This window comes from Thamnophis elegans, chromosome 1, assembly GCF_009769535.1.
Source record: "Thamnophis elegans isolate rThaEle1 chromosome 1, rThaEle1.pri, whole genome shotgun sequence".
Lineage (NCBI taxonomy): Eukaryota > Metazoa > Chordata > Lepidosauria > Squamata > Colubridae > Thamnophis > Thamnophis elegans.
This window is the reverse complement of record NC_045541.1, coordinates 68,738,925-68,766,132: the sequence shown is the minus strand read 5'-3', so window position 1 is coordinate 68,766,132 and position 27,208 is coordinate 68,738,925. Positions and strand designations below refer to the sequence as shown.

At 38.0% G+C, this 27,208-nt stretch overlaps 1 protein-coding gene across 1 annotated transcript; it reads right to left on the bottom strand.

The window, feature by feature from the left end:
• Nucleotides 1–1,636: 1,636 nt before the first annotated feature.
• ZFP91 (ZFP91 zinc finger protein) lies at nt 1,637–23,915 on the bottom strand. The gene is made up of 11 exons (XM_032219275.1): nt 22,623–23,915; nt 21,542–21,567; nt 17,250–17,465; nt 16,831–16,867; nt 14,975–15,061; nt 14,490–14,624; nt 14,019–14,069; nt 12,862–12,940; nt 8,965–9,079; nt 7,489–7,588; nt 1,637–7,349 (listed from the first exon to the last, which is right to left on the bottom strand). Exons 1-11 carry the CDS (start codon nt 22,994–22,996, stop codon nt 6,839–6,841), a joined length of 1,731 nt encoding a protein of 576 aa, XP_032075166.1. The 5' UTR covers nt 22,997–23,915; the 3' UTR covers nt 1,637–6,838.
• Nucleotides 23,916–27,208: the final 3,293 nt, after the last annotated feature.

Here is a 27,208-nt window from a genome sequence, read left to right as displayed (position 1 = left end):
GGATCAGGTGATTTGAAATATGACATTTATCAATCTAGCATCTTCTAGACGTGAAGTGAGCAATGTATGCCTCCCGAGCCCTGCTTGTGCACTTCTTGAAGTACCTTCTGACCTTGAATGCTAAAAATCGGTGACATCTTGTCCCGGCTATTTTTGAGATACATAACTACAATGCAGGCTAATGGCATTTAGCAAGGAAAAACCCCAACTCTCATAAGATAGACATGGAAAACCCCAGCTGCATCCACCCATAAAAATATTCCCACTTTGCACCAATATCTCATCAGTTGCAGATATTGGGCCACCAGAAAATGTTAGGGGAGGTTTTCATTCACTTGTTTTCCAGACAGACCAACTTCTTGTCCTACCACTGCTGGGAGCATGTTTGGTGAAAATAAAAGATACCAGGTTTTGGTGACTGTTTTCAGATGTGACTAGCTGGAACTCAGTGCCAAGCTAACAATTCTATTGCCTTTGTAAGAGTTAAGCAGAGATATTTTTATTCAGGAAATATTTGGTGGTTTAATTCAACTATTCTTAAGTATTTTCCAAGAACCTGAACATGTTTCATAAATGTTTAGCTTCTTACTTTTTCTTCAGTTTAATTTAATGAAAAATGAGTTTTTGAGCACTCAGCAAATGCAAGACCAAATATTGTATTGAAACTAAGAATGTACAAGTTATTTAAAAGAGGTTTATCAGTGCAGCCTTTTTTAAAGCACCCATGCCTTTTGAATGGCTTCAGTTCAGAGGTGGTATTGTCAGTTCTGACAGGTTCTGGAGAACTGGTAGCAGAAATTTTGAGTGGGGAGGGAATGGGGATTTTGCAGTATCCTTCCCCTGCCACGCCCACAAAGTCACACCCACAGAACCGGTAGTAAAAAATTTGAATCCCACCGCTGCTTCAGTTGCTCCTAAGATACTGTTGTTCTTCGTTGTTTATACACTTGTGTGAAGAGAGAGCCATTTTTGCAGAACCCTAACGCTTCAACAAAGTTTATCCAGAAATGGATAAAATATGCAATCAATTCATATATTTAGTACCATTTACAATCAATTTATAAAATGTAATGGAAAATAATGCTTTAATCAATTCCTTTTTTTAACATCATAGATGATACTAAAAATCTTGTGTAATCTTTTCTAGTCTTCTATGCTGCAACTCCCATCATCCCTTGCCTAAAACACTAGATATATGAGCCTCTGGAATTTACATTTTTTTTATGGAAGCACAAGTGTCAGCATCATCTAGTTTTTATCAATTACTTATATTTTCTGAAACATTTGCTTGGCTAGTCAAGACAGTTTGGTACAATGCACCCTAAGATTTAAACAGCCAAAAATGTGTGCAAATTGTGGCAGTATGAAACATGAAGGCATTAGTCATTGTGAAGATATTTTATTCTCTACAGGTTTCTTTGACTGCAGACTTTGAGATACCATTAATAAATTTCAAACTCTTAGTTTAAAATAAGCTGATCTGAGGAAAGTTCCATTCAGTAATAAGAATTGCCCAACAGTTGTGATTGACTTGCTACAAGAACCTTTACATTGGTTAGTACTATGGACAGCGCTAATCCCAAATTGTATAATTCAGATAACTTCCCCTATTTTAAAGTTTTTTTTAATGCTGTATGTTTGATGTTATTGTTGCTGCTTTCATAATTGTCATAAAAGCTGCCATTCAAACATAAAGGGTAAGCTACTAAATAATTTAAATGAAATTAACATTGTAGGAAAATGAAATGACATATAAAAGATGAAATATAACAATATTAACTGCAAAATGTCCTCAAAGTAGTTTTGTAGCAAAAAATTACCATCAAACTATTGTTTTGCATGATTGTATTAGGCATGTCATGGGGTTTGTCAGTTTGGTCAGCTCTGGCACTTGTTTTCATAGCTCAGACTGCATATTTTAGTAAAATCAAAATAGAAGATAATCAGGATCCAACCTCTATAAAGCTGTAAGTTTTCTTGTTTTAGTAATCCAAAACAAATCAAACAATCGGATACTGAATTTTAAGCCTTGTAATGATCCATCAAAAAACTGTTTATAATGTATTCTGCACAATTCAAACTTTAATTCCCAAAGGAACTACAACTCTCCAGCCAGCACTTATGAAGTCATGAACTTTTCAAGAGGAACTATCAGAGCTCCCATTACACTATACTGGATTTGTGAGTGAAAATTTGATTTTTATCCTGGCTTTATTATTTTAGAAGTAATTCAAGGTAGTTAAAAAACAAAATACTCCTTCCTCTTCCTATTTCCCCCCCAACAATCACCTTGTGATTTGGGTTGGACTGAGAGTATGACTGGCTCCAAAGTCACCCAGCTGGCTTTCAGTCTCATAATTGCTTCATAATTCATTTCCAATTAGCAAAACAAGCTATATTATTCTGCTTTCCTAATAAGAGTATGCTAATCTGTTTTAAGATGGCATTGAAGTGTTCCTATTCTAAGTTGATTTCTGCATCATGTTCTTGTCAATTGTTTCAAGTACTAAATGTATAACTCCATCAGTATGAAAAAAAATCCTATCCACCAATGTTATTGCGTAATATAGCAGACTTCAAGAATCTGGCTTGAACTCACTGGTTTTCACCAAACATTTCTTTTTAGCTCCCTCCTCTCTAATTTATCACATTCCTATATGGTACAATTGTTTTTTTTTTTTTTAAAAAAACATACTAACACCACTACGTTTGACATACTTTGAAACAAGTCTTTATATGCTAGCAATCTTTTAGACATTTAGTACCCTATTACATCTTAACAGAAACATAAATGAAGTAGGTTGCTTCAATTTCCTTCAACATTCTACTATAATGAAATTTATTTAACCAATTTGATAATTATCCATCTCAACAAGTGACTCAGCGTGACAGAATTCTATACAGAATACTTTCAAAAAAATTTAAGTTGGGAAGATGTTTCCAATTTGGTTTCCTTTTTCTAATAGATATCAGAAATGCTGAGTACAATATTGTTGTCTTTATGATGAACTTTATGTTCTGACTCTTTGAAGGATATTTTAGAATTATATTGATTTATGACATATTTGGACAGATAGTCCAAATTCAATTGTTACAGAACCAATGTCACTGACATAGCCAATGCATGATCAAATACATTCCATTCCTCAGAAATGTCATCTCTGGAGCTGATGCACATAATCCCCCACATTGGGTAAAAAGGGGAAGAAATTTATTATCCAGAATATTCAGGAATCTCAGAAGAAAATGGCAACTTCCTCTCTTCTGAACTGAATTTACAGGGCATGTATAAATTCTGTTTGTCGGATAAGGAACATCCCATTTTTCCCAACAGCTCCAAAAGAATTATTCAGCCATGATTATTTCTCTTCAAGCTGTGATCTTTAAAATAACATACTGAATCATAAACAATACTCTTATTAATTCTGTAATAGGGAATACTTCCAAAAGTAATGCACACTTTTTTTGGATAGCTTCACAATATATTAAGAGGTAATTTCACAGGCATTATGTAATTAGTTAACCATTCAAATAAGAGTCAGACACATTTTTTAAAAATGCATTCCTTTGTGACAGTGGTAGTTGATTCCAGTGCTCCATTTAGCCACATGTTCCCATTGTTGCTTCCTTCATAGGCAATCTTCAGCAGCAGGACATTGCAGAAAGACCTGCATTACAGCGATGTGTGGGAAGCTATTTCATTTGTGAACATTTGCCATGCACCGGTAGTTGGCATGTAACATGACACAGACTGCTTTTCCCTTTAAGTATTTATTTTGGTTATGGCTTCCTGAATTTAAAGACATGACATGAAAAAACAAAGCATCCCTTTTAATTGTTTTATTTACTTCTGTATACACAAACTTTTATGAACATGGATCACTGCCCCTCCATCTTGGCACCTCATCTAAATCTCCACTATCACTTTCTGAAAATTTTGTACGCCAACAAGGCTTTTAAGGAATCAAAGACTTGTTAACTCAACCATCTGTTATTTAACTCTAAAAAATAGGGGTGTGCCACAATGCAACACAGGTCTGTTGCCACTCAGTGGCTACTACTTCAGGTAGTTCTGCTAAAAATTGCAAATCCTGTCCTCTCTGGTAGGATTCACAATGCTAGTGCAGTTCTCCCTGGTCTTCACTACCATATTACCAGAGATCTGACAATTCTCTCCAGCTGCAACGATTTCAGCATTGTGCCATTTTTCAGAAACTATTTGAAGTAGGAAGAGTACTTTTCACACAATAGAAGACTAGTCCTTGAAAAACACCAAACCCTCGTGTTCTCACCAGTTATATTGGTTGTAGTAAAATAAAGGCTGAAAAAGGGAATTCTTATTCAGGTGACAAAAAAAAGTTCTTTTGTCAACTTCTGACAAAAAGTGATATGAACTATCCTTTAATATTAACAAGAAGGGGGTCCAACTCTTAGAGAACCAGAGTGAGCTTACTAGATATTACTAGACTACGCAACTGTATATGGAGTGGAACAATGTTACATTAGTTACTGTAAACTATCCATTTGGTAGAGAGAAAATTATACAAGTTCAATTCCCAGCACCATGCTTCTTCCCGTGAAGGAACAAAAGAAGGGGAGGGGGGAAGGTGTTACCAGAAGAAAATAGAAATAATTTGCTGCAGCTGTGATTGAATCAAAATCATATGGTTGTGACGGGAACAAAATTAAAGGAATTATTATTAGTTGATAGACAGTCATCACAAATCTAAATCAGAAGTTTTCATCTAGAGTGCAGATGGCTATCCTGGCTAAATATAATTATTATTGTAATAAAACCACACTTGCACCCAATGAAGGGGCGGGGGCTAGAAACAGGCAAGAGATAGATAGCCAAACAGAATAAATACTTCAAGTAATTTGCCAAATAGGGCTCATATTGTAATTTGTCATTACCCTAGCAAAATACTGCATACTGTAATCAAGATAGACGTCAGTTTCCTCAGTAGTATGCACACATTTTCAGCTCCAAATACTTTTCTCGCATCAATGTTAATCATACAATTTGTAGCAGTAGCAGTCTTGTGGAACATGCAGTCCTGAGCTGCATGCAATGCCACCTACACATTATATATCTGAATGGCTGTCAAGCGTCCAGCCAGGCAGGCAGGAATCACAGAAAATATGTAATGAACTGCAGTAACTGCTTCACTTTAGACCCTGTTGATTCTTGGCTTCAACGTAACAAACAAACTATAAGTCTTCCTTCCAGATAATTAGCATTGTAAAAAGATCCGCTGGGAATAATTGCAGTTAATGCCAGCCAGCACTATACAGCAGGGATTAGAACTATACAGGATACAGCTCCAAAATAAAGTCTAAATTGCAAATTCATTTTACTTCTTGATCACATAAATATGTCAGGTCATTAATAGAGAAGTACTATCAGGATATTGTACCATCATAAGCTCTCAGGTAACAGTGAAGAATTTATGTAAAACATGTGATAAATAAATTTAAGATATTTCCATGTTTTTTTAACTCTATCCCCTCCAGATCTAGACCTGTCTGGTGATAGTCAAATTCCACAGAAATAATTGCATATATTTGAGAATAGTGGATATTATGCTGAGTAAAGCTGGTGCTGCAGCCACTCTAAATCAAATAATGTCCCTATATGAAGTTTGAAGAGTTATATCAAAGTCTCATGAGGCAGAGCATGTTAGCAGCCAAAGCTTTTTAAAGCAGTTAATATAACTTCTTCAAGACAAAGCTTCCTGTTAATGGCATTAGACCATCAACGTCAGAGAGAAAAGAAAAGCACCACAGAGTAAGTGAGCAAATAGTAGGATGGTTAGTGAGAGAATATATGACACAACTTTCTTGAACAGCCATTACATCCTTAAACAATAAATGCTGAAACCTCACAGTTCACTAGAGAGGGTGCTAAATACCTATCCTGCTCCACAAGTATTTCCTTCACTCAGACTGAATAAGAATTCCTAAACATAGATTGTTGAAGAAGCCCGTTCTGTTTTATATCCCTTACACAGGATGTTCAGTTTTGAAACAAAAACTTTCTCTAGATAGCAACAAAAATAGACCCCTTTTAAGAAGGCAAATAAATAAGGAATTCATCACAACTTAAAAAAAAAGACATGTACAAAGTGCAAGTTTTCTTTTATAAGCCTAGCACCCATTCTGATTCTCCCACAGGTGTTTTGCACCAGAGCAATTATATAGAAAGATGGCACTCCTCTTTCAAAAAGCAAGCACCAACATTTCAAGATCCCTTCTCTTTTCTTATGGATGGGAAGATACAAAATATGGGGAAAATATACTGTTTTACAGCTCATCCTAAGGAGGGGTTCTAAAGTGCCAAGCTATATCCCCAAGCTCTAAAATGAAAAATAAGAGCTTGCAAGGGTCAGAATTTAGTAATGCATAGAACAGGTTGATACAACTGGAGGAACAGAATAGAGTTTCAAGAATGAAATATTGGTCCAGAGTATAAGCATTTTCAATCTTGCAATATGGTCAAGAAGCTGGACGTTTGCTTACTTTGGGAGGGCTGGGAAAGGGATAGGCTTAGTTGCTTCCCTTTCCTGCATTGCAAGAATTCTTTTGCTTTGTCAATCTCTGTGTAAAGGCAACATTCCTCTCCAAGAAGGAAACAGTGAAAAATATGTAGTGTAGTGATCCACTCTGCAAGAAAGGGGTGAGCTGGGTCAGAAAGGGGGGGGGGGAGGTCCTTTAGTTATCTGACTAGTAATTTATTTATGTTTAGTTTCTCTATGTTGAATAAGTTGCTTCTCCCCATTTATTCTGTTTTAAATACAAGTTCAAGTTGTCCCAATGCACGTGTGTGGCTCTGCTCCCACTATGGTCCTGCAGAATCAGAATCCTCAATTAGAACTTCAGTGGTAGCTCCAAGAATCTCTGTATTGATTACCAGCCCTTCTGTATTCTCACTACTAGCACTGCCAACAAATATTTTTCCATCAGCCATCAGGTTGACCCGGTCACCCCCACTGCAGTAGGCCTTAGGCATCCCATCAGAGTTCAGCAATAGGCATTCTGCAGGAGTGGTGTTTCCAATGGGATCTGGAAGAAGGGGAAGGCCCTGGCCATCCGTGGGTTGGACAACAGACTCTGTATCAGGACCCAAGATGTCAGTGCTGGTAATGAGAGCCCCTGCGTTGGCTGCCAGTGCTTCAGCAATAAGCACTTCTGGGTGACTCTTGGCTTTATGTGCTACAACGCTGTCTTTTTTCTCAAACTTCTTTCCACATATATTGCATGAAAACTGGTAAAAGGTATCTGCATCATGTTTTTTCATGTGCCAGTTTAGTGAGGCCTTCTGCCGGCAGGTGAATCCGCAGATCTCACATCTACAGAAAAATGAGAGGGAGCAGAAGCAATTCATAATTCATCAGAATACTATCTGAGAAATACAAAGGGAAAAAAATATTGATGCAGCTGGTTTAATCCCTCATGAATAAAATAGGCAAGATCAAGGACACTACTCACTGTAATGGCTTCTCGCCTGTGTGGATCATTCGGTGAACTGCCAGATTGTGGGAACTTTTGAAAGCACGGGCACAGTATTCACAAATGTAATCCCTTTGATCTGTAAAGTGGAACATAGTATTTTACATCAAAATCTGAATCTAATCCAGATCCATAGCTATTCATAAAGAATCTGCCATATTCCTAATCACAATTTAAGGATAATGGTTTAAAAGGATAAATATTTTCCAATAGTGATGAGGAAGTATTTCTCAAATACAAACAGAATCTTATGGAAACAGTCCCATTCTTACTCTGAGATTTATATATTCTAGTTTGTTTTCATTTTCCAAGGAAGGGGAAATAAATTAAAATATTTTTATTATATCTGAAAGATCATATATACTATTCATTCTGTGTGTCAGGCACAAGGAACCAGAACAACTCTGTGAATAGGTCAACACAGCTCTTTTAGTGTAGTGAGCCATCCTTGATACTTCTCTGAGCTTGGTTGTTATATCGATTTTGGGTAATGAAATGTCTGCCAGAAAATAATGAAGCTCAGATAGCATCAAGGACCACTCCCTCATTTCAACTCTGAGCTACAAATATTCTCCGTTATTGGTCTGTATTGTAGGTCATCTATATTACAAGAGTCTTGCCAGACTGGCCATTTTCCCTTGAGAACCAGAAGATAAGGTATTACTAACCTGATTTATAATACTTCCTCCCATGGAGCAACTCCACATTGACATGCATCTTTACTCCTCCCTCTCCTTTAGCCAGTGATTCTACCACATTGTGCCAACAAAAGCACATATTCATTCATTCATAGTCTATGAAGGTACAGAACATCATAATGCTCATTGTTTAATGACAGTGGGACCATTGCTTTCCATATATCAATGGAATTATGGGAGTTGAAGCTTACACCAAGAGATCACCTTTTTGGTAAAAGCAGCTGTACATATCTTAATGGAAATATGTTGCTTTTTGCTCACATTCCTTCAAACTCTTCATATATTATTTAAGGAACTTCAGATTTTGACATAGGGAGATTAAAAAACAAGGAAGGTAGACAGTATGGTCCCAACCTTGTCAAAACTGATCTCTTTTTTTTTTTTGGTCAAAAGTGACTTCTGACAAGCAGTCTACTCCAATTACCTGATTTCATATATGGTATTCTTAGTTGTATCAATTGCAAATAATAATTCATCGCATAATATCAGAATCAGTGTAACTTATTCTTATCTATGTCAGAGCTAAAAAATGAGGAAAGGAAATATTAAAAGACTGGAAGCAGTAATATCCTAACTGAATCCTTCAGTTTGAGTCATTCTCATTTTAAATATAGTCACAAAACAACACCTGTGTATCTGTCATCAAGCAATTTGCATCAACTTTGCATTTCATATCTATCTTAAAGACTATTAAAGAAGAAATTTATGTTCCTCCTTAAAGGGACAATATGGGGATTTTCTTTGCAACTCATATTACCTGTGTGATGTTTGGCATGCCGCAACAGTTGCTTCTGGAGCCGAAAAAGTCTTCCGCAAGAGGGATGAGGACATACATATTTCTTTTTCAGCAGATGTTGATATTTGATATGATGCTGAAAACAAAGAAAACACCGTATTTTTATTACTTGCGATCTTAATAGAAAAAAAGTGGTAAACACATTTAATATTCTAATAGCCACCTTATATTTCAATATAAATATACACATTGAGACATGAAGAACTTAAAGAACATATGCTGGAAATGTTATGTGTACAGATTTTGTAGAATACGAACACTTTCCCTCTTTTTTGGCCTCTTTGAGTTAATGTTGTATCCTGGCAATTTCCTGACCAGGAATTTTCTTGGCTTCACAAGTGGTTTGCCATTGCCTGTTTTCTAAGGGTGAAAGAATGTGACTGGTTCAAGATCATCTACTTGTCTTCATGTCTAAAGCAGAACTACAATTCAGTCTTAAGGTTTCTAGCCTGATGCCATAATCACACCACCAAACTGGTTCTTTTAATAGGAATACATCACAGATAATTTGGAAAATGCCTAAGAAATATAGAGAACTGAAGTTTTAAGGTTTAGATATCATCTCTACTAAATATCCCAATTTTGGAATTATTTTCCTTTAGTCCCATGACTATAACATGATTGTTTTCTAATTGATTGTGTCTATAATAGCCATTTTGTGAAGGGGTACATCCCAATTTCACCAATTTTGTAGCGTCCACATGATTTCCCAAAATTCCAGTGCCTAACATCCTAAATAGTTGGAAATATTGCAAAAAGTTATAGGATGAAATAAGTGATTCAAAGGCTTCTGGGAAAATTTGAGACCAGTAATTTGCTCCCTAATAGCCAATGAAGTGTAGAGCTCAAGGCTGCAGAGGTAACAAAAGCAATGGCTTTATTTTCCATGTACCTAATACTAGGCACAATACAAAATTGTAAAATATAACATCAATACTTTATTACTGTAAATGCACTATGTCCCAATATATTCATTACCATTTTCTTAATTGAATAATCATTTACCATTGCCGCCTTGTTGGAGAGGGGAAGGGACAATTTCCCCTTAAGGTAAATATTGTAGGTGCCAAAAGAGAAAAAAAGGGTAAAATTGCAATAGTCTTTAAAGATTAGGACAAAAAGTTGATTGCAGGGTCTGTGAGAGGATCAGTAGCAATATAGGGATGTAAGAATTGAAGTTATTCAAAATAATGAGAATTCCATTATGCTTGGTCACAGTAAACCAGATGTTTAAACTGGATTTGGTGTTTATATCCAGCTGAGCCTTTCCCAAGGACTTGAGACAGGCATATGTTGTTTAAGAATTTTAAACGTATCATCACTGAATGTAAGCTGTTATAAGTAAAGCTAACTTTTGATGGTGATTTTTGTCAATGCCAATGGTGTTCAAATGGTGCTTTGGACATTTTGAGAATTAAACCCAATGCACCGATTACTATTGGCACTAGTGTCTTTCACTATAGGTATTCTACTTTTTTGCAGGTCCTTGTATTTGTGATTATTATCTCACTTTTAAAAATATAAATATTTGTTCAATTCTAAGCCAGTGCCTTCACCATTAAACCAAACTGACTCAGTGCTGTGTGTGGGATGTGTATGAGTGAATGAAGTTGTGATAAAAGACCAAAAAGATTGCAATAGTCAAGGTAAAAGATTATTGTGACATAGAAAGGAATTTTACTGAAAGAAAAGAATGGAAGAGCTGGTTTTTTAATTTTTTGTTTAATGCAATGTGCTCTACATGGGGCAGCCCTTGAAGAGCATTCGGAGACTTCAGCTTGTCCAGAATGCAGCCGCGTGAGCGATCGTGGGTGCACCTCGGTTCACCCACGTAACACCTATCCTCCGCAAGCTGCACTGGCTGCCTATTGGTCTCCGGATACGCTTCAAGGCGCTAGTCGTCACTTATAAAGCCCTTCATGGTATTGGACCTGGGTACTTGAGAGACCGCCTGCTGCCAATCACCTCCACTAGACCGATTAGATCCCACAGATTAGGCCTCCTCTGAATTCCATCCGCCGGCCAGTGTCGACTGGCGACTACCCGGAGGAGAGCCTTCTCTGTGGCTGCTCCAACCCTTTGGAACGAACTCCCCGTGGAGATTCGAACCCTCACCACCCTCCAGGCCTTCCGCAAAGCCGTTAAAACCTGGCTGTTCTGACAGGCCTGGGGCTAAAGAGCTGTTGCCCCCGTCTTGAATGGTATGACTGTTGTGTGTTTTTAAATTATGTATTGTTATGTATCGTTTTTATTTTTTGTCTGTACCCCCCCCCCCCTTCCCTGATTTGATTTGTTAGCCGCCCTGAGTCCCCTTCGGGGGGAAAGGGCAGCATATAAATATAATAAATGAAATGAATGAATGAATGAATGAATGCTGTTCAGGGAGAAGCAACAAGAGTTTGGGGGAGGGGGGAGAGAAGAAGACAGAGGAATCAATAAATCCAAGGCTCTGTTTATTAGTTGCAGTAGTGGCAAAGTTTTCAATGGATACAGAAAATGAGTAAAGCTACTAAGAAAATGAATATAGAAAGAAAATTAAAAATTCAAATCCTTAAATAGAAATGAAGGGAACTCAATAAAGTAAAATAACAGAAATGTAGGACACGAAAGAAACTGATTTGGAAAGAGTATTCAACTGCACTGAAAATAGCAAAATAAAATTTGAATGATTTAAAAAAAAAACACCTAACAAGGTCATTAAAATATGCTTCACGTTTTTGTCCCTGTGAAATTTTTTTGAGTCTAGATTCCGCAATAAGATTTAGATGTGAGAATACTGAAACTATGAGAATAAAAAGTACTTTCCAATAGTCTAGAATTCAGAGGAAGAGACATTAAGTAATAATTGCAAAAGAAATATATATTTAAGCCCAAGAAAAACTATGGGTGTCAGGCCTGCAGTTATATTCCTTTTTAGGATCTTTGGCCTGCCACACTCTCTCTTATTTCACTATGCTGTTTCATTAGTGTAGTAGTTGGGAGGGGGGAATAGAAAGGAGTAGAATTGTGGAATGTGTTGTTGTCATTCTTTTCTAGAAGCCCAAGGTCATATTTTGTCTCCGCACCTCTGCATCTGACCTGAACTAGATGAGTGGAAATGCCAGCATGGCTGAAGAAGATTGGACCATGTGATGGATTTATGAGTGTGGGGATAAGATCATGAACTTTCAACTGGGTGAAATCCCAGGAAGTTTTCAGATTCGGGATCTTCCACAGATGTGTCAACATGTCTATCTTATTAAATTGGAACTTTAAGGATAGCTATGCCTTGGACTCTGATTTAATTCTGCGTGATATTTGGAACGCTGACATTGGGGTATTCAAAGGCTAAAGAAAAACAGATGAAGAAAAAGGAATAGTTCACAATGAACAGGGTGGATAATGAAAGGTTAGGCTATGACTAATGTGAAAACAGAAGAGCAAGGAATCCTGCATAGCATAATGGGAGTTTTGATAATAAAATTAATAAAATGTAACAGTGGAGAGGGAAAAAAGGCAAAAGGTTATGAAAAAAGCAGCAATAGCAATAACCCTTAGACTTATATACTGCTTCACAGTGCTTTTACAGCCCTCTTTAAGCAGTTTACAGAGTCAGCATATTGCCCCCAATAATCTGGGTCCTCATTTTACTGATTTTGGAAAGATGGAAGGCTGAGTCAACCTTGAGCATAGCCAGAATAAATAAGTTACAATTCAGTATTTCAGGAGAAAGAATCATGAACAGGGTTGAAAAGTTAAGTCATGCCATGGTATGAAACAAGCCTTTGGGATTTTGAGCATTTAGAATTTGGAGCATCAGAGAATTGTTGCAATGTTTTTTAGGCTAGTCCACAGAGAGCAAAGAAGAGCATCTCTTACCTGTAAGTAGCGAGGGTGTGCAAGAACTGTGCCACATCCTTCCATTTCACAACGTACATATTGTATTGGAGGCTTCTTCCTAAAATGCACACAGGTGAGTAACAAAGAGAAAATAGCACAACTATGACAAATGTTATAAATGTACAGGTTTTTCTAAATCTGAGACCATAAAGAAGCCCAGAATTTCGATCATTAGGAATGACAGTTGTAAATCGAGGCATCCAGATTTTATTGATTTATTACTTTTTTTGTGGCAGTTGTTATATAGAAACCAGCAAAATATTCTTAAATCACAGTCACCTGCAACCAGCCATAAAGGTGAGCCAGTTGTCATATGCCTAAAATGTAGTCATTTTGTAATCCCCCACTACAATGGGTAGTGTGCAGCTGTCACAACTCCAGAACCAAGTCATAAGTAGCTTTTAGAGGGTTCATCATAACTCTGAACTGTCACTAAGCAACTGGTCATTATGCAAGGACTACCTATTACACAGTATCTTTTCTAATGTACATGCCTGATAATTTTGTGTACTGTGAGAGCTCAGTAGTGTTAAAAACCATATTAAATGGTTTAATTTCATCATTAGTATATATGTTAAATACAAGTAATTTAAAATAAGTGTAGTCTTTAAAATCCACTGTAAGAAATATTGTATTTTTCTTATGTTTTGTTTCACACATTTCTCAGCCCTTTCTATAGAAGATTAAATTGTCAAACAGAGCTTAATATAGTTGTTGGGCACAACAACCTGTAAAAATCAGAACTTCTAGGAATGTTATTATCCCTTTAAATTGCTAGCTTGCTATCAACTTTATGGAATTTTTTTAAATTTAGATGAGCATGTCTAACAAATATATAGGAGGTTGGAATTTAATAATTCCTGAAATTATACTATATTCATAACATTGAAAGATCTATAGATGTAGGATTGCAGTGCAGTTTTTGCAAATAGCTGATGAACTAGACATTTAGGCCATTTGAACTAGACATCTAGGCTTTCCTGAAGCCTGGGGGAGGGCAAAAATGCTGAGCTCGCATGACAGCAAATATGGCTTCACATGCCACTTGTGGCAAACATGACCTAGGTTCTCCATCATGGAATTAGATAAATGGTTTGTACTAGATTATCTTTTTAAGCCATACAAAAACAACTTACCTTCTTTTAGGAAGTCGTGGGCTTTTGTCATCTTTTCTCCGCCTTCCTCTCCTGAAACATCAAGACAAAGTGAAATGTGAAAAAGAAGGCATAACTGCAGATATGTAACTGAAATTTTAAGTTATACAATGCACAACTGTACAAAATCCAGCACTAAAGAAAACACAAGGATAGCAAATTAGTTTCTACATGATTCATTTTTATTTCTGTAAATATGTACGAACTCTTCTAATGAATCTAATTCTCAAGCAACCGGGTATATCACTCCCTACATAGTGGAGATTCATTGTAGCAGTACAATATCTTTACAATTCAGAACAGCTTGGCTCCCTAGCCAATCTCAGAACTGAAGAGTATTTTGCCCAACAAGGATCATCTCCTATATTTAGTTTCTTTCAAAATCTTGGTATTACTAAGAGTTACAGGACTGGCTACACTCTAATTCACAGCATCTAAAACTTGGATACTCACTTCCTAGGTGGATCTTCATCTTCTCGAAACTCACTTTCTTCTTTAAGTTCCACTTCCACCTCCACTTTAATCTCCTTCTGTTTCTCTTTTTCTTCTTTTCCCTTCCCAGTTTTTTTTCTTTGCTTTGGAGCATCTCTGCGGATAACCATTATATATTACATATCCAAGAACGTCAATAGTTTCTAGATAGTTTCTAGATAAATATACCAGTTAAATGTCATGCCGAAGTTTTTAGACAGTTCCTCAACATGGATTTCTTTTTGGTGTGTCATATCTGCAATTTTAAATATGCATAGTCCTGGTCTTGATTATTTAAACACAGTATATTTGCCCATAGTAGCAAAAACATAACAGAATACTAAGAGATCTAGCAGTGAGATAATTTATTACAACAGGCTAGACTGACAATAGTTTATTTATTTGCTGCCCATCCTATTCTGAAGTGACCATACAACTGCTTTCTGCACCAAAATAAAATCGAGCACCTGTCTAAATGAGGCTTGTAAGTTTCATCTCTGGGATCATCTTTGAAGGGAACCTCTTCTTCACTGATGAGCATTTCTTCTTCATCACTGGACAATGAGAAAGAAAAGGGAAAATACTGAATACAATTTTTCCATGAACACTTGCAGACAGAAAACAGTTAGGAGCTCTTACTTGTGTATTCTTATAATGTCTGCCTTACAATTTTTTCAATTACATACACTGCATAAGAGGCAATACTGTATGGATCTCCAGTTCTCTATTAATGCAAACAAATCTCTTCTAGAACATGTGCTAGAAAGGGCATGTTAACATATTCATCTACTAAGGAACAGTAGCAACAATTCAATTAATATAAAATGTTCTGCTTATACTAAATACAAGTAAAACATTTAGGCCTTACTTTTTAACTAGAAAATGTCACTAGGACACAAACCTGAATCTTTCTGGACATTTTTCCAACAGATATAAAGAAACAAGATTCAGGTATAATGGAATAAGATTTAAATACAAAAGAATATATATAGCTCAGGGCTGAACTGTACTCCTACAGAGTCCGCTCTGCTGCAAACCCCACTCTCTTCTAGCAATAGATATGTTACTGAGATGGATAATGCACGGTCTGCATGAAAACTACCAAACTCAGAGAGCACCAAGGACTCCAGAGAATGCTTTCTCAGATACACTCCCTCCCTCCCTCCCACACACAAATGGAGGTAAATCTTGGAGCTAAAAACATCCATTCTTCTAAATCAGGAAGTGTTTACCTGGTTATTCAAGACAAGCTACAGCACACCTCTTGTTAAAATGACACAGCCAAGAGAAAAATAAAACTACTATTTTAAATCACCTCAACAAGTTAAATTCCTGGGCTGTATATGCTGAAAACAAGTTCTTTCCCATACAATGAATCTATTCACTACTTTAACAGATGTTTATTATATAAGTGAAGACTCAATTTAATGAAACCTCATTTAGCATTCCTCAAATGCAACTGACCAAATTATAGTCTTGACAGCCTCCAAAAAGTTCTTGAATGCAAAGTATTTTGAATGAAGCATTCCATGAAATTGATTTCTGTGACAATTTGCATTTCATCAATTTATGACAAAAATTGCCACATTTGATCCCAAGGGTGCTTTTTTCCCAATGCTTCTTGGATGAGGAACAAAACGGTTTCAAACAAAAAAGCCAAGAAAGTGCACTTGCCTTTTGAAAAAACACCTTTGGGACATTTTTCATGTCCTGGATGAATGAAAATCTCCATATAGACATTTTGCCACAAATGATGTCGTTTTATATTAATTGCATAATGATAACATTCCCTAAATTGCAGCAATTATATACTTTTGCATTTAATAATCATTTAGGGACAAACACCAGTTCCCCTCAAAATATTAAAACAGTTTCACTGAACTTCTATTCCTCCTAACACCTGCTGTGTCTGGACTTGGAAGCAAAACAGGAATCAGGTCTGGTTACTACTTAGGTAGATAACTAAATACCATAAACTATACTCAAAAATTAAATAACATCTTAGATCAGGGGTATCAAACTTGCATTGTCATGGCTGCATTACCTGACATATGGGGACTTTCTCCCCCCTTCACTAAACCAGGTGTGAACGGGGCCAGTGCATGATGCATCTGGCCTGCAGGCTGCAAGTTTGACAGGCTTGTCTTAGAAGATAGCAATCCTAAGACACTTCTGCAATATTGTTCAAAAAACTACATGGCTGCCTCCAATCAGTCACCAAGAATTAAGTTCAACTCAAGGATAATTTTATAGTTTAAAAATTACCGCTTATGAATCAGGATATTTTCTATCCTAATCTTTCAGCCACTGTATAATTCCTTACCTGATTCTAGTTGGAGATGAATGCTCTTCAGTAACTTCTAAAAAAGAAACATATTTAGATGTAGAAATCTGATCAACCTATATATCAATACTTATAAACATCTATGGATATGCTACTGTGTAAAAGTGATGAATGTTAAGCCTCTAAAGTCTAAACTGAAATACAGGAAATTCTTGCTCAAGATCAAGACAAATATAATAGTAAAATAAAGCATAAACTACTCAGTGAATAATTTTGCTTTTAAAGTGCTGGAGTATATTCTGTTGCATGTGATTAACCAAAATTATATTTTTATTAACAGTCTTCTTTGTGGTACAACAGAACATGTGTGACTTTATTTATATTTATTTATTTTAAGTTTTACAGAGACTTATTGAAAGTACTGTTGTTTTATTTCCCAGTAACAAAAAACACCGTACCAAATTCTAGCTGATCTGCATTTGGTTCTGATTTGCAAATGAGTTGCAGGGACCCAGTCTTTGATCTGGAACTCCGGGAATTCTCTACATCATGTTGCTGAACAGTCGTAGTTGCCCTGTTGCTACGCCAACCCCGACTAGGTTTAGTTGTAGTGACTGAGGCGCCAGCTGCTGCAGTAGTGGAAATTTCCTTCTCTTCTGTCTCTTCTTTGGGATCTATGATATAAATATAAATAAAATGCACTTGGATCAACAATACACCTTTTATGCACCTTTTTTTTTTTTAACCTAAATCTAAGCAAGACCGGACATAGTATTCTAATACAACTTTGTCAATTGTACTCACTCTAATGAAGGCATGCATCTCAACAGTATTACAAAAAACAAATTAAAAATTGACTCTGAATACTACTGCAGCTTGGTGGCAGTGGTGGCGAACCTATGGTATGTGTGCTGGAAACAGCACGCAAAACCATCCTGTGAGGAACGTGCAGCTTCACAGTCTCTTCTTCTGTGTTCTTGTGCACACATGCGCATCAGCCAACTGGCCTTCATGCGTGGAGTGCTAAAGTCCAGAAGGGCAGCGTTCCAGCGTGCATGTGCACATCAGCACCCGAACTTCAGAGTTTCCATTGCGTGCATGTGCAACAGCCAGCTGTTTATCAGGCCCACGCCCATGACAGAAACTGGAAATTTGGATGCCGGTCTGCCTATACGCGATGGAATGCTGCTCTTTTGGGTTTTGGCGCTCCTGCGCGTGTGAACACCAGGCAGGCTGCACGTTCCTTGCGAGATGGTTTTGCGTGCCATTTCCAGCACACAGGTCGACATGTGGGTACGAAAAGGGTTCGCCATCACTGGTTTAGCTACTGCAGACAATAAAAAAATCTCCACAAAAAGTTTTTGATATTTTTATTCACTTTCTTTGAGATAAAAAGAGCTGCGTGGAGGCCTTTTGTAGTGAAGATGCTTGCCTCCCACTCAAAAGTTAAGAGTTGAATTCTAGGTAGCAGCAGCTGTTTCTCTCTTAGTGCCCAAAGAAGAAGTATTTGTTGCAAACTCCGCATGGTCAGGAAGGGCATCAAATAGCTGCATTCAGTCACAGTCTATCCCGAAGTAAGGGATTACAGGGTCATAAAAAGGCAAGGTTTTTTTTTAGGTAAAATATGTTTAATTTCTATATTGGTTTCCTGAATGTTTGCTTTCCAGAAAAATAGGACTTTCAATTTGCTAATTACCCTTCTTTACTAATATAAACAAGAGCAAATTAGTATTTATAAGTAGTCCTTAACTTATGATTGCAATAGGGGCTGGAAAATTAATTGTTAAGCAGTATAGCAATTAAGTGATTGGGCCTGATTTTTGCTATGGTTAGGATATAAGGATTAACTTAACCGTGACTTGTGACCTGATTTTGCTTGTTGGGAACTGGCTGGGAAGGTCACAAATGCAATCATATGACTGCAGGACATTGCAACTGTTGTAAGAGGAAACTGGTTTCCAGCACTCAATTGTGATCACATGACTGCAATGATACTGTGACAGTGACAATGAGTGCTAGTTGCTGAATGAAAGTTACTTTTATTCAGTGTCATAACTTTGAACAGTTTCTAAATAACGGGTCATTAACTGAGGACTATAAAACTAAAGTCTTCCTGAAATCAACTACTATAGAGGCATTTAATTTCAAATTACTGTTCCAGCTATGATCTTAAGCAAATCACCAGTCATTAAGGAGGATATCCTTGGCTGCAACTTGCAACTTCCCACTGATTTGCCTTTGAGGAAGCTGGCTATGAAGGTAAGAAAGGGCACCTATTAGATGCTGCAACCATCCCAAATGTGCAGTAATTGCTAAATACCAAACTGTAATCAGTTGACCATGGAGATGATACAGTGGTCACAAGTGTGAGTACTGGTCATAAATCTACTTTTTTCAGCACCTTCATAACTTTAAATAGCTGCTAAATGAGTAGCTGGAAAGTGAGGAGTGCCCATACTGTCAATACAATTTTATGACAACCAGATTAGGCTGCTGTTAAGACAACAAGTTGGGCCACTGGAGTTGGAAAAGCACTCCTGTAGATACCCAAATGCCAAGCTAAGAAGTCAGGTTTTTTTCCGAATAACTGATGACTCCCTGCATAAGTCCCGGCAGTTTTCTTCACAAGGTTTTTCAGAAGTAGTTTGCCATTGCTTTTCTAGAGCTGAGAGAGGGGGACTGGCCCAAAGTCACCCAGCTGACCTAATGCCTAAGGCATGATTGAAACTCACAACCCTCCTGATTCCTAGCCTCATGCCTTAATCACTAGACCAAGTTGGCTGTCTATAGATCAATATCAGCATCTTAAATTGTACCTGGAAGATCATTAGTAATCAGTGAAGGACTTGCAAAATGTTCTCTCTGTGTTGACTAGGACCAGTTGTAGTTTTCAAAGAGCAACTACGTTAAAGTAATTGCAATAATATCAGGAAATCATTGTACTTCTGTCCTTTATAACCAGGTAGGAGTGCAAACCCATACAAACCCAGATAGTTTTCTCTAGTCACAGTCTACAGTATATCTGCTATTTGAGAAGTCATGAATCAAGGAGACACTCCAAACTGCAAATTACTCTTTCAAGGCTGATGTCTGTCCTGCTAGAGACAATATTAGCATCAACAGAGAATCCAGAGCAGAGAATGCAAAAACAGTCATTCTGTTTTGCTATGATTCAGCTTTAATCTGTTCTTTCCTATCCAGACTTTTACTGCCTCCTAGCACTGGACAAGGTGTCAATGGCATTTCCCTCACAACAGTGTAGGGTTTGGGTACCTTAGGGGTTCACAAAGTTTAGTAAGTAAATATTTTAAAAAATATTTTAATTTCTCATCAGGTTAATAATGATAGATATAAACTACGTAACAAAAAAAAATGCATCCTCATCTCTAAAGATGTAAAGGTGTCCCAAGACCAAACTGTTTGAGAATCACTAACCTATAGTAATGGTGCTGATGTCATCACCATATCCTGAATCACTGAGATGACCTAACCCTGTAGACTTTTGTAGATCTTACAAAGTATGAGAAAGGACCAACATCTATGATATACCATAAAACAGAGGCACAAGACCAACCTCTCATCCCCTCCCCAATTGAAATTACTTATAACAAATAAAGGAGAACCACTACAAAACTACTTCCGATTGTAATCACAAAACTCCGTAGGTACTCCACTAAAATACCATGGTTGACAACAACAAAGATTACCAGGAGATCCAAAAGAATGAAGACAGATGCATTAATCTCATCTAAATTCCAACGACAAGAACGTGCTTGTCCCATGTCCAGGCTTGAAGTTAGACTGAAAGGGGTTCAGTTAGTCTACCTCAACATGGACAGAAATCTCCCCCTCAGAAACAGCATTGACAATTTTCTGGATTCAGGTTACTCCACACCTTACAACAGTCAGGATGGGCAAGGGGCAAGAAGTAGGCATAGATGAAAAGCTAGATAATATTCTACTTTCTTGAGTGTCACGGACTAAAAAGAGTCCCAAACTTCATAACATGGTGCCATACTCGTTATTAAAAGATTTAGATTCAATTTATCAGCAAAGTGCTACACAAATTATTCACAGCAGTCAGATGTGAGATGTTCATCTTGTTTCTTCCCAGAAAAGAATTATTTTAAATAACGCTTCTGAATGAGACCATTGATGAAATAATGGAGGACAAATAAGCATGTTTTGCCTTCCTTACTGAAACAGTGTAGGCTTGAACATGGGCACATACCCAGGCTCAATCTGATTAGCTTCTTGTTTTCCTCCATATGTCATTTCACTTCCTAAAGAGCAGCAGAATATTTAGCCGCCAACTGAAATCAGTTGCTAGAGGGATGGTGGCGACCAAGCTCAGAGCAACACTGTCCAAGCTTGGAGTGACTCCTATTGCCAGTTATGTATCAAGCAGGGGATGGAACAGCTTTCCAGAGTGTTAGGAAACTTCCCAGGATCTGCTAGAAATCAATTAGTTGCCTGAGACAGACCATTCAAATGGAATCTACTGTCCCGAGAGGCCAAGAGTGAAACTGAATTGTAACGGGATGAAGGATTTGACCATGGCAACGGATGATGAAAATCTCTGCTACCTCAAGCTCAGAGAGGGATTCAATCAGAAGCATGGCAAATATCACAAGTTTGTCTCTACACCCCAATCTAATATAAAAGTGCTCACATCCAATTATCTCAAGTTCAGAATTCCTGACCATTGACAATGTATCTTAACAATCATTATCCATAATTTAAATCTTACCTTTCACTGTTGCTTTATCCAAGCACCTGAAATAGAAATTAAACATACAATGTGAATTAACATAATGCCCAATTCTAAGATGTAGATGCTTATAGAAGTTCCTAAATGTGTATTTTTCTAGTCATCTCACTCATACTTTTTACCTTATACACCTAGTAGCCAGGCCTGCAGTGATGCTTACCTGTCTTATAATACAACAAAATTAAAATATGATAATAGGTACATAAATCTTTTTTCTAATATTCCCTCTACCCACAATGGATGAATGGCTGCAGAAGTTAGAATTAACAGAGATGGCTAAACTGACCGCTTTGATTAAAGAAAAAAACACAATTACTTTTGTTTCTACTTGGAAACCGCTTCTGGACTTTGTACTTGAGGAGGAAAAAGATTTTTTGGCTTTTACCGATTAAATAGGATTGTTGTATAGAAATGGCTAGTTTATACTATTATGTAAAAGTAAAAAGCTGAATTTTGTTATCTTATTCTACTGCAGCAAAGGGAGTCAAAAGTCAATGCCTTTTCTTTCTTTTTCCTAAACTTTTTCCTTCCCCTATCTTTCCTATTTTCTTTTGTATTTTATATTATAAATTAATAAAAAAAGTATTCCCCACCCAAAAGTTACATTATCTCTAATCTAAAATCTAAATGTAGGATTATTCACTCTGACTTTTACTAGATATATGGAACTTATTTCAAATAAAGATGTATATAGGTATATTGCAAATTGGTTAGAGCTACACAAACAGGCACCAACACTTTTCTACAACTTACTACAGTAGATAAAAGGTAAAACACCGATGTTATATGTACCATACACGTCTATGGAAAAAATTAAGAAAACAAGAAATTTACTTAGGGTGCAATAATTCAGTTAAAGGTACCCGCCAATCAACACCCTTCTAAACAACCCAACCTACAACAAACGTGGAAGGCAACGGCTATCTCTACTGTATAACCGGAGAAAAGTCAGTATTAAATCCTACTTTTGCAAGTTTCTGAAGTCGAAAGTCAAAGACTGCGACCGGGGCCCACTAAAAGCAAAAACCTTCCAAAAGCACTAGACGGCTTCGATACTTACGAGCTGCGTGGCGTTCCCTTCCGACCGGTAGTCCCAGAAGGTGCAGCGGCTGAGGGCGGCGCTCCAGTTTCAGGCGGCAACTCCTCCGGCTCTTGGTTCTGCCGAGCGCCGGGGCTGCTTCGGCGCCGGCGCGGATATTCGGCCTTTCTTCGGCGGGAGGCGGCCGCGGCGGCAGCTGCCGCTCGTCCGCGCTCCCGACATCCACGGAGCACCCGACTGCCGCTAGACTCCGCCCCCTGCTCGGCGGAGACTATGGGAGGGGGCAGGGGACGCCGGCGACCGCTAAGAGGCGGAGTCCGTTCCTCTTCTCTCTCTTGCTGCTGCTGCTCTGGTTCTTCCTCCTGGGTCTCCGCCTGCTCGGGCGCCCCCGGCATTAGAGCAGCTAGCGGAGGAGGCCCCAACAGCGGCTCACCCCCCCGGTTCTGACAGCAGCACCCGCCGTTCACTCCGCCTCTATATGGAGCTCCCGCCCCTCGCGTGATTTCGGCCAATCAAGAGCAGGTTCGGAGTTCAAGCAGGATGTAAGAGCTCTCCGTGTCATCCAATCAGGAGAGAAATGCAAAGACACACACCTCACCCACCTCTCTCCCAGTCGAGCCAATAACAGCGGGCAAGCCGGGCTGGTTCTCTCCGGGCCAATCAGCGGGCGAGGTTCACCGGGGACGCGCGGGTGCGCTGTCGGAATTCTGGCCGTGGCGCGCGCTTCGCATAACTGAGCCGTTTTAACAGTTACCTCCTGGGCGCCAAATTAAATGCCCTCCGTTGGCCCACCGAGAAAGCGTTTGTAAATATGTACCACGCGCTTTATCCTGAACTCCAGAACATTTATTGCTCTGCAGTGACCGCAATAAAACTAGAAGTATCGCTCGTCTTATTGCCGTCGCACCCCCCCCCCTTCTTCTCTTCCTCCTCCTCTTCCTCACAACACGCCCCGCGGTCTTCTATCCCCGAGGTTCTATTTTCAAGAGTAAAAGGGATAGAGTGGAGGTACCTTCCAGAAACTTGTTTCCTCCTTTTCACATCGACCGCAGTTTCCTGTGTTTCATACTTGCAGGGGATTTAAAAAAAAAAAACATTGTCGCTTCTCCTTTAAGAAAAAAAGCACCGTCGTACGGCGGGTGAAAGTCGGCAACAAAATGGCGTCCGATGGCGAGAGGCGGGTCTTATGGAGTTACGCACGCATTTCCGTTCTCGTCTTGCACGTGTCAGCGCATGTCTAAGAAAGCATTATGGGAGTTATAGTTTTTTTTAAAAAAATCGATAGGCGATTGGAAGCCTCAACGTGCAGTTTCTGTTGTTTTCTTTGAGGAGACTGATTGGTTCCAAAATGCATTTGGGGAATTTAATATATGAGAAGCAAGTATTACGGAACATAGTATTAAAATAAAGTGTCTGATACTGTTTTTCACTATATTGCTTTGAAATGAAATTTAACCACTGTCCTTTTTTAAAAAGTAAAAAAAAGTGATTTAGTACATATTAATGGTGGTACTGTAATTTCCGTTTGGTGAGATTATGAAGAAATTGGACAAATTACAGTTGCGGTTTTACTGTTTTCCCGGGACATATAAAATAACACAGGATATTAACCTGATTTCTGTTGTTGTCTCTCATTTGCTAATAAAAACGTTTAAAAACTAAATTACTTTCTCAGTTCTATTTGGATTACAAGGGAAATAGTGACGACACACTGTAGTATATGTAAAAAAAATAGTACAGACTTGCTCACATTTATTTTCTATTTTTAAAAATTATATTGACTAATGTGAAAAATTGTAGGAATATTGCTGTCTTCATGCCCTGGGGCTAGTGGCCATAATGCCAGAATATAAAACACATGTCTACATTTGGATGCCACTGTGTTAGGAAAAGCTTGCCTATTCACAGATAGCAGTTCTTCCCAAGATTCTTTTGGCCCTAAGTGAACACTGAATTTATGATACTTTGTGCATAAAGCATACCCAATAATATCAAGCTATAACCCCTCCTTTCTGCATTTTGTTTTCTTATTTGAATGCAAAATCTGATGAAGCATCTATTTCGGTTCAATACAATCTGCATTTAAAGGCAAAGAAAATTCTTTACAATGCTTTAAAGCTACATGCAGTAAAAATGAATGAAAAGCAGCAGCAAATTCCTTTACTGTTTAATAACAGATACATTTTTTTAAAAAAAATCCTCATTTAATGAGTAAAAAGATTTTCACATACTCCACTCCAGAAGTAACTCTGCACCTGTGTGATCTCAAGCCATTGCCTTATTTCACCAGCTGAGCTGATTTATTTCTGACTCAGCTGCAGAGTATTTACAATTGCAGGAAAGATGATGTTGCTATTTGCAGTGTTAAAGCTTATATATCTTACCAGTGGGTCATGAACCCATTTGTTAGCACATGTTTCAGCATGTCTCAGCCCAGCCTCTCTTCTACCTCCCCCCCCCCCCCCCCCCCCCCCCGAAATTTTGCTGCTATTTGAAACAAATTGTGTTATGTTGTTTTTTAACTCCCCTCTCATAGTAATGGTTCATTTATGGACAAATATGCACAATATGAGCCTAAATATGGATACTTACTGAATGCTGGTTTTGCCCTCCTGTTGGACAGTTGGAAGAAAGAATTCATGCTGTTTTCAATAATCTAAAATTGTAGCATTAAAAATTAGTGTTTGAACTGATTAGAAAGGATTAGGGAGTAGAAATTATGGTGTTGTAGAAGTACCAGATTGATAAATTATTCAGAATGTAATATAGTTAGAGATGGATTTATATGGATGCTTAAGTCAGGCATGACATATTCATAAACTCTGCTTATTACACTTGCAGTGCTGTTCTGACACCCAGTGGCTCATTTAAATAATACAGATTGTTTTATATTATTGAAGGCTGAGGTATGCTGATAACAAGTTCACTGAATGAAAATAATAAAATGTTGCATTAACAAGGCTTTTGTCTTTTTTAGAATTTAGTAGTAAATAACTAGACTAAATGAGACTAAATTTTAATATGTCCAAGAATAGATGCAGGATAGATAGACTTCAGAAAAGGAAGGAATTCAAAAGTACTAGTTTCTAAGCAATTTTGATTAAGCATTTCCAGCTCTTTAATAATTCTTGTATTAACATATTTTTAAATTTTAATTCCCATCTTTTATACATTAAATTATTGCTAATACATTTTTCAATTAGAACGTATTATTTATTTTGCATTATCTTTTTTTAAAAAAACTACAAATTAATATACTTTATTCCCCATCATAGATTGTTTCCAACTTCCTTCATTTTCTTTTCTCTACAGTTTTAAATAAGCTATATTATCTCAAAGATTGCTCAATGTGTGGTGTATTTCTTCAATTTTTGTCTAATTGATCTTTTCAGCATTTTTCTTTTTTATATTTAAATTAAGGTGACCAGATTTTAACATTGGTAAAGCGGGACACCATTGACAGGGGAGGTGGGGGGTCTTGATTAAAAATTTAGTCTATATGCCGCCTCCTCCTCCAACAGAACCACCACATTTGCCGCCTGAAGCTGCGGCTGAGGTGAAGCTGCCAAAGCTCCTGCTGGTGCCCCCGGCCCATGGCAGTGGTGCCTCCCCCTCTGCTCGAAGCACTTGAGCTGGGCACCGCATTACCCCTGCCCCCTCCTCCTCCGCCAGGCTTTTGAGAAGCCATGGGGCCTTTTTTTTCCTGCTCCCGCCCCCTCCGCTGCCTTCCTCCCATGGCCTCATGGAGGAGGAGGAGGAGGTGGCAGCAGTTATTCTAGTGGCGGTGGGGGCTTTGGGGGTTCACTTCAGCCGCAGCACCAGGCGCAAGCGGCTAGGACTGGCCGCCCACGAAGGACCTCTCCGGGATTTTGCTGAACTACCCTTAGTCGCCCCGCGCTCATCAAAACAAATCCGGGAAGATCCTTTGCAGGCGGCCAGTTCTAGCCACCTGCAAAGGACCTCCCCAGCTTCCGGAGCCTGTGACAGTAGAAATCACTGCGCGGCAGTTGCAAACTGCCACGCAGTGTTTTCTTGCCACGTGCACGGCCGACCGAAAAATCGGGACTTTTTAAAAACACCATGGGACGTGGGACAAATTGTTCAAAAGCAGGACTGTCCCGCCAAAAGCGGGACGTCTGGTCACTATAATTTAAATACATCCTTGCTTAATTTCTGGACAACTTTATATACATATTAAATTTATTAATTTCTCTACAAAAGGTATTCACTTGGGTTTGCAGAAAGGGTAGCACTAACATCAACATATATTGGGGATTAGATTATGAGCTAGAGACAAAAGGTGAATCATTAATTCATATTGCAGGGACCCAGGATATATCTGTTTGGCTCCTTTGGACATTGAGATAGCCTCAATGAACTCCTTACCATTAGTACATCTAACTTTTATTGTGTTTTTATGAAATATCATTGCTAGTTGAAAAAAAAAGATAAATGTAGGATGCTATCAATTTTCACCATTCTTGGGTTCATTATGGACATTCTGAACAGTCTGCATCAGGCTTTAGATATTTCTATATTGAGGTGAGAATATTCTGAAAAATATCTAGAGTAGTCTAGATCTTCCTTGTGTCAATTAAAAAGTACTA

Coding starts and splice junctions, on each gene's coding strand:
- ZFP91 (XM_032219275.1), bottom strand. CDS start 22,996: ATGCCGGGGGCGCCCGAGCAGGCGGAGACCCAGGAGGAAGAACCAGAG. Junction 21,568..22,622: donor AAGGGAACGCCACGCAGCTC/GTAAGTATCGAA, acceptor TTTCTATTTCAG/GTGCTTGGATAAAGCAACAG. Junction 7,350..7,488: donor ACAGGCGAGAAGCCATTACA/GTGAGTAGTGTC, acceptor ATTTTTCTGTAG/ATGTGAGATCTGCGGATTCA.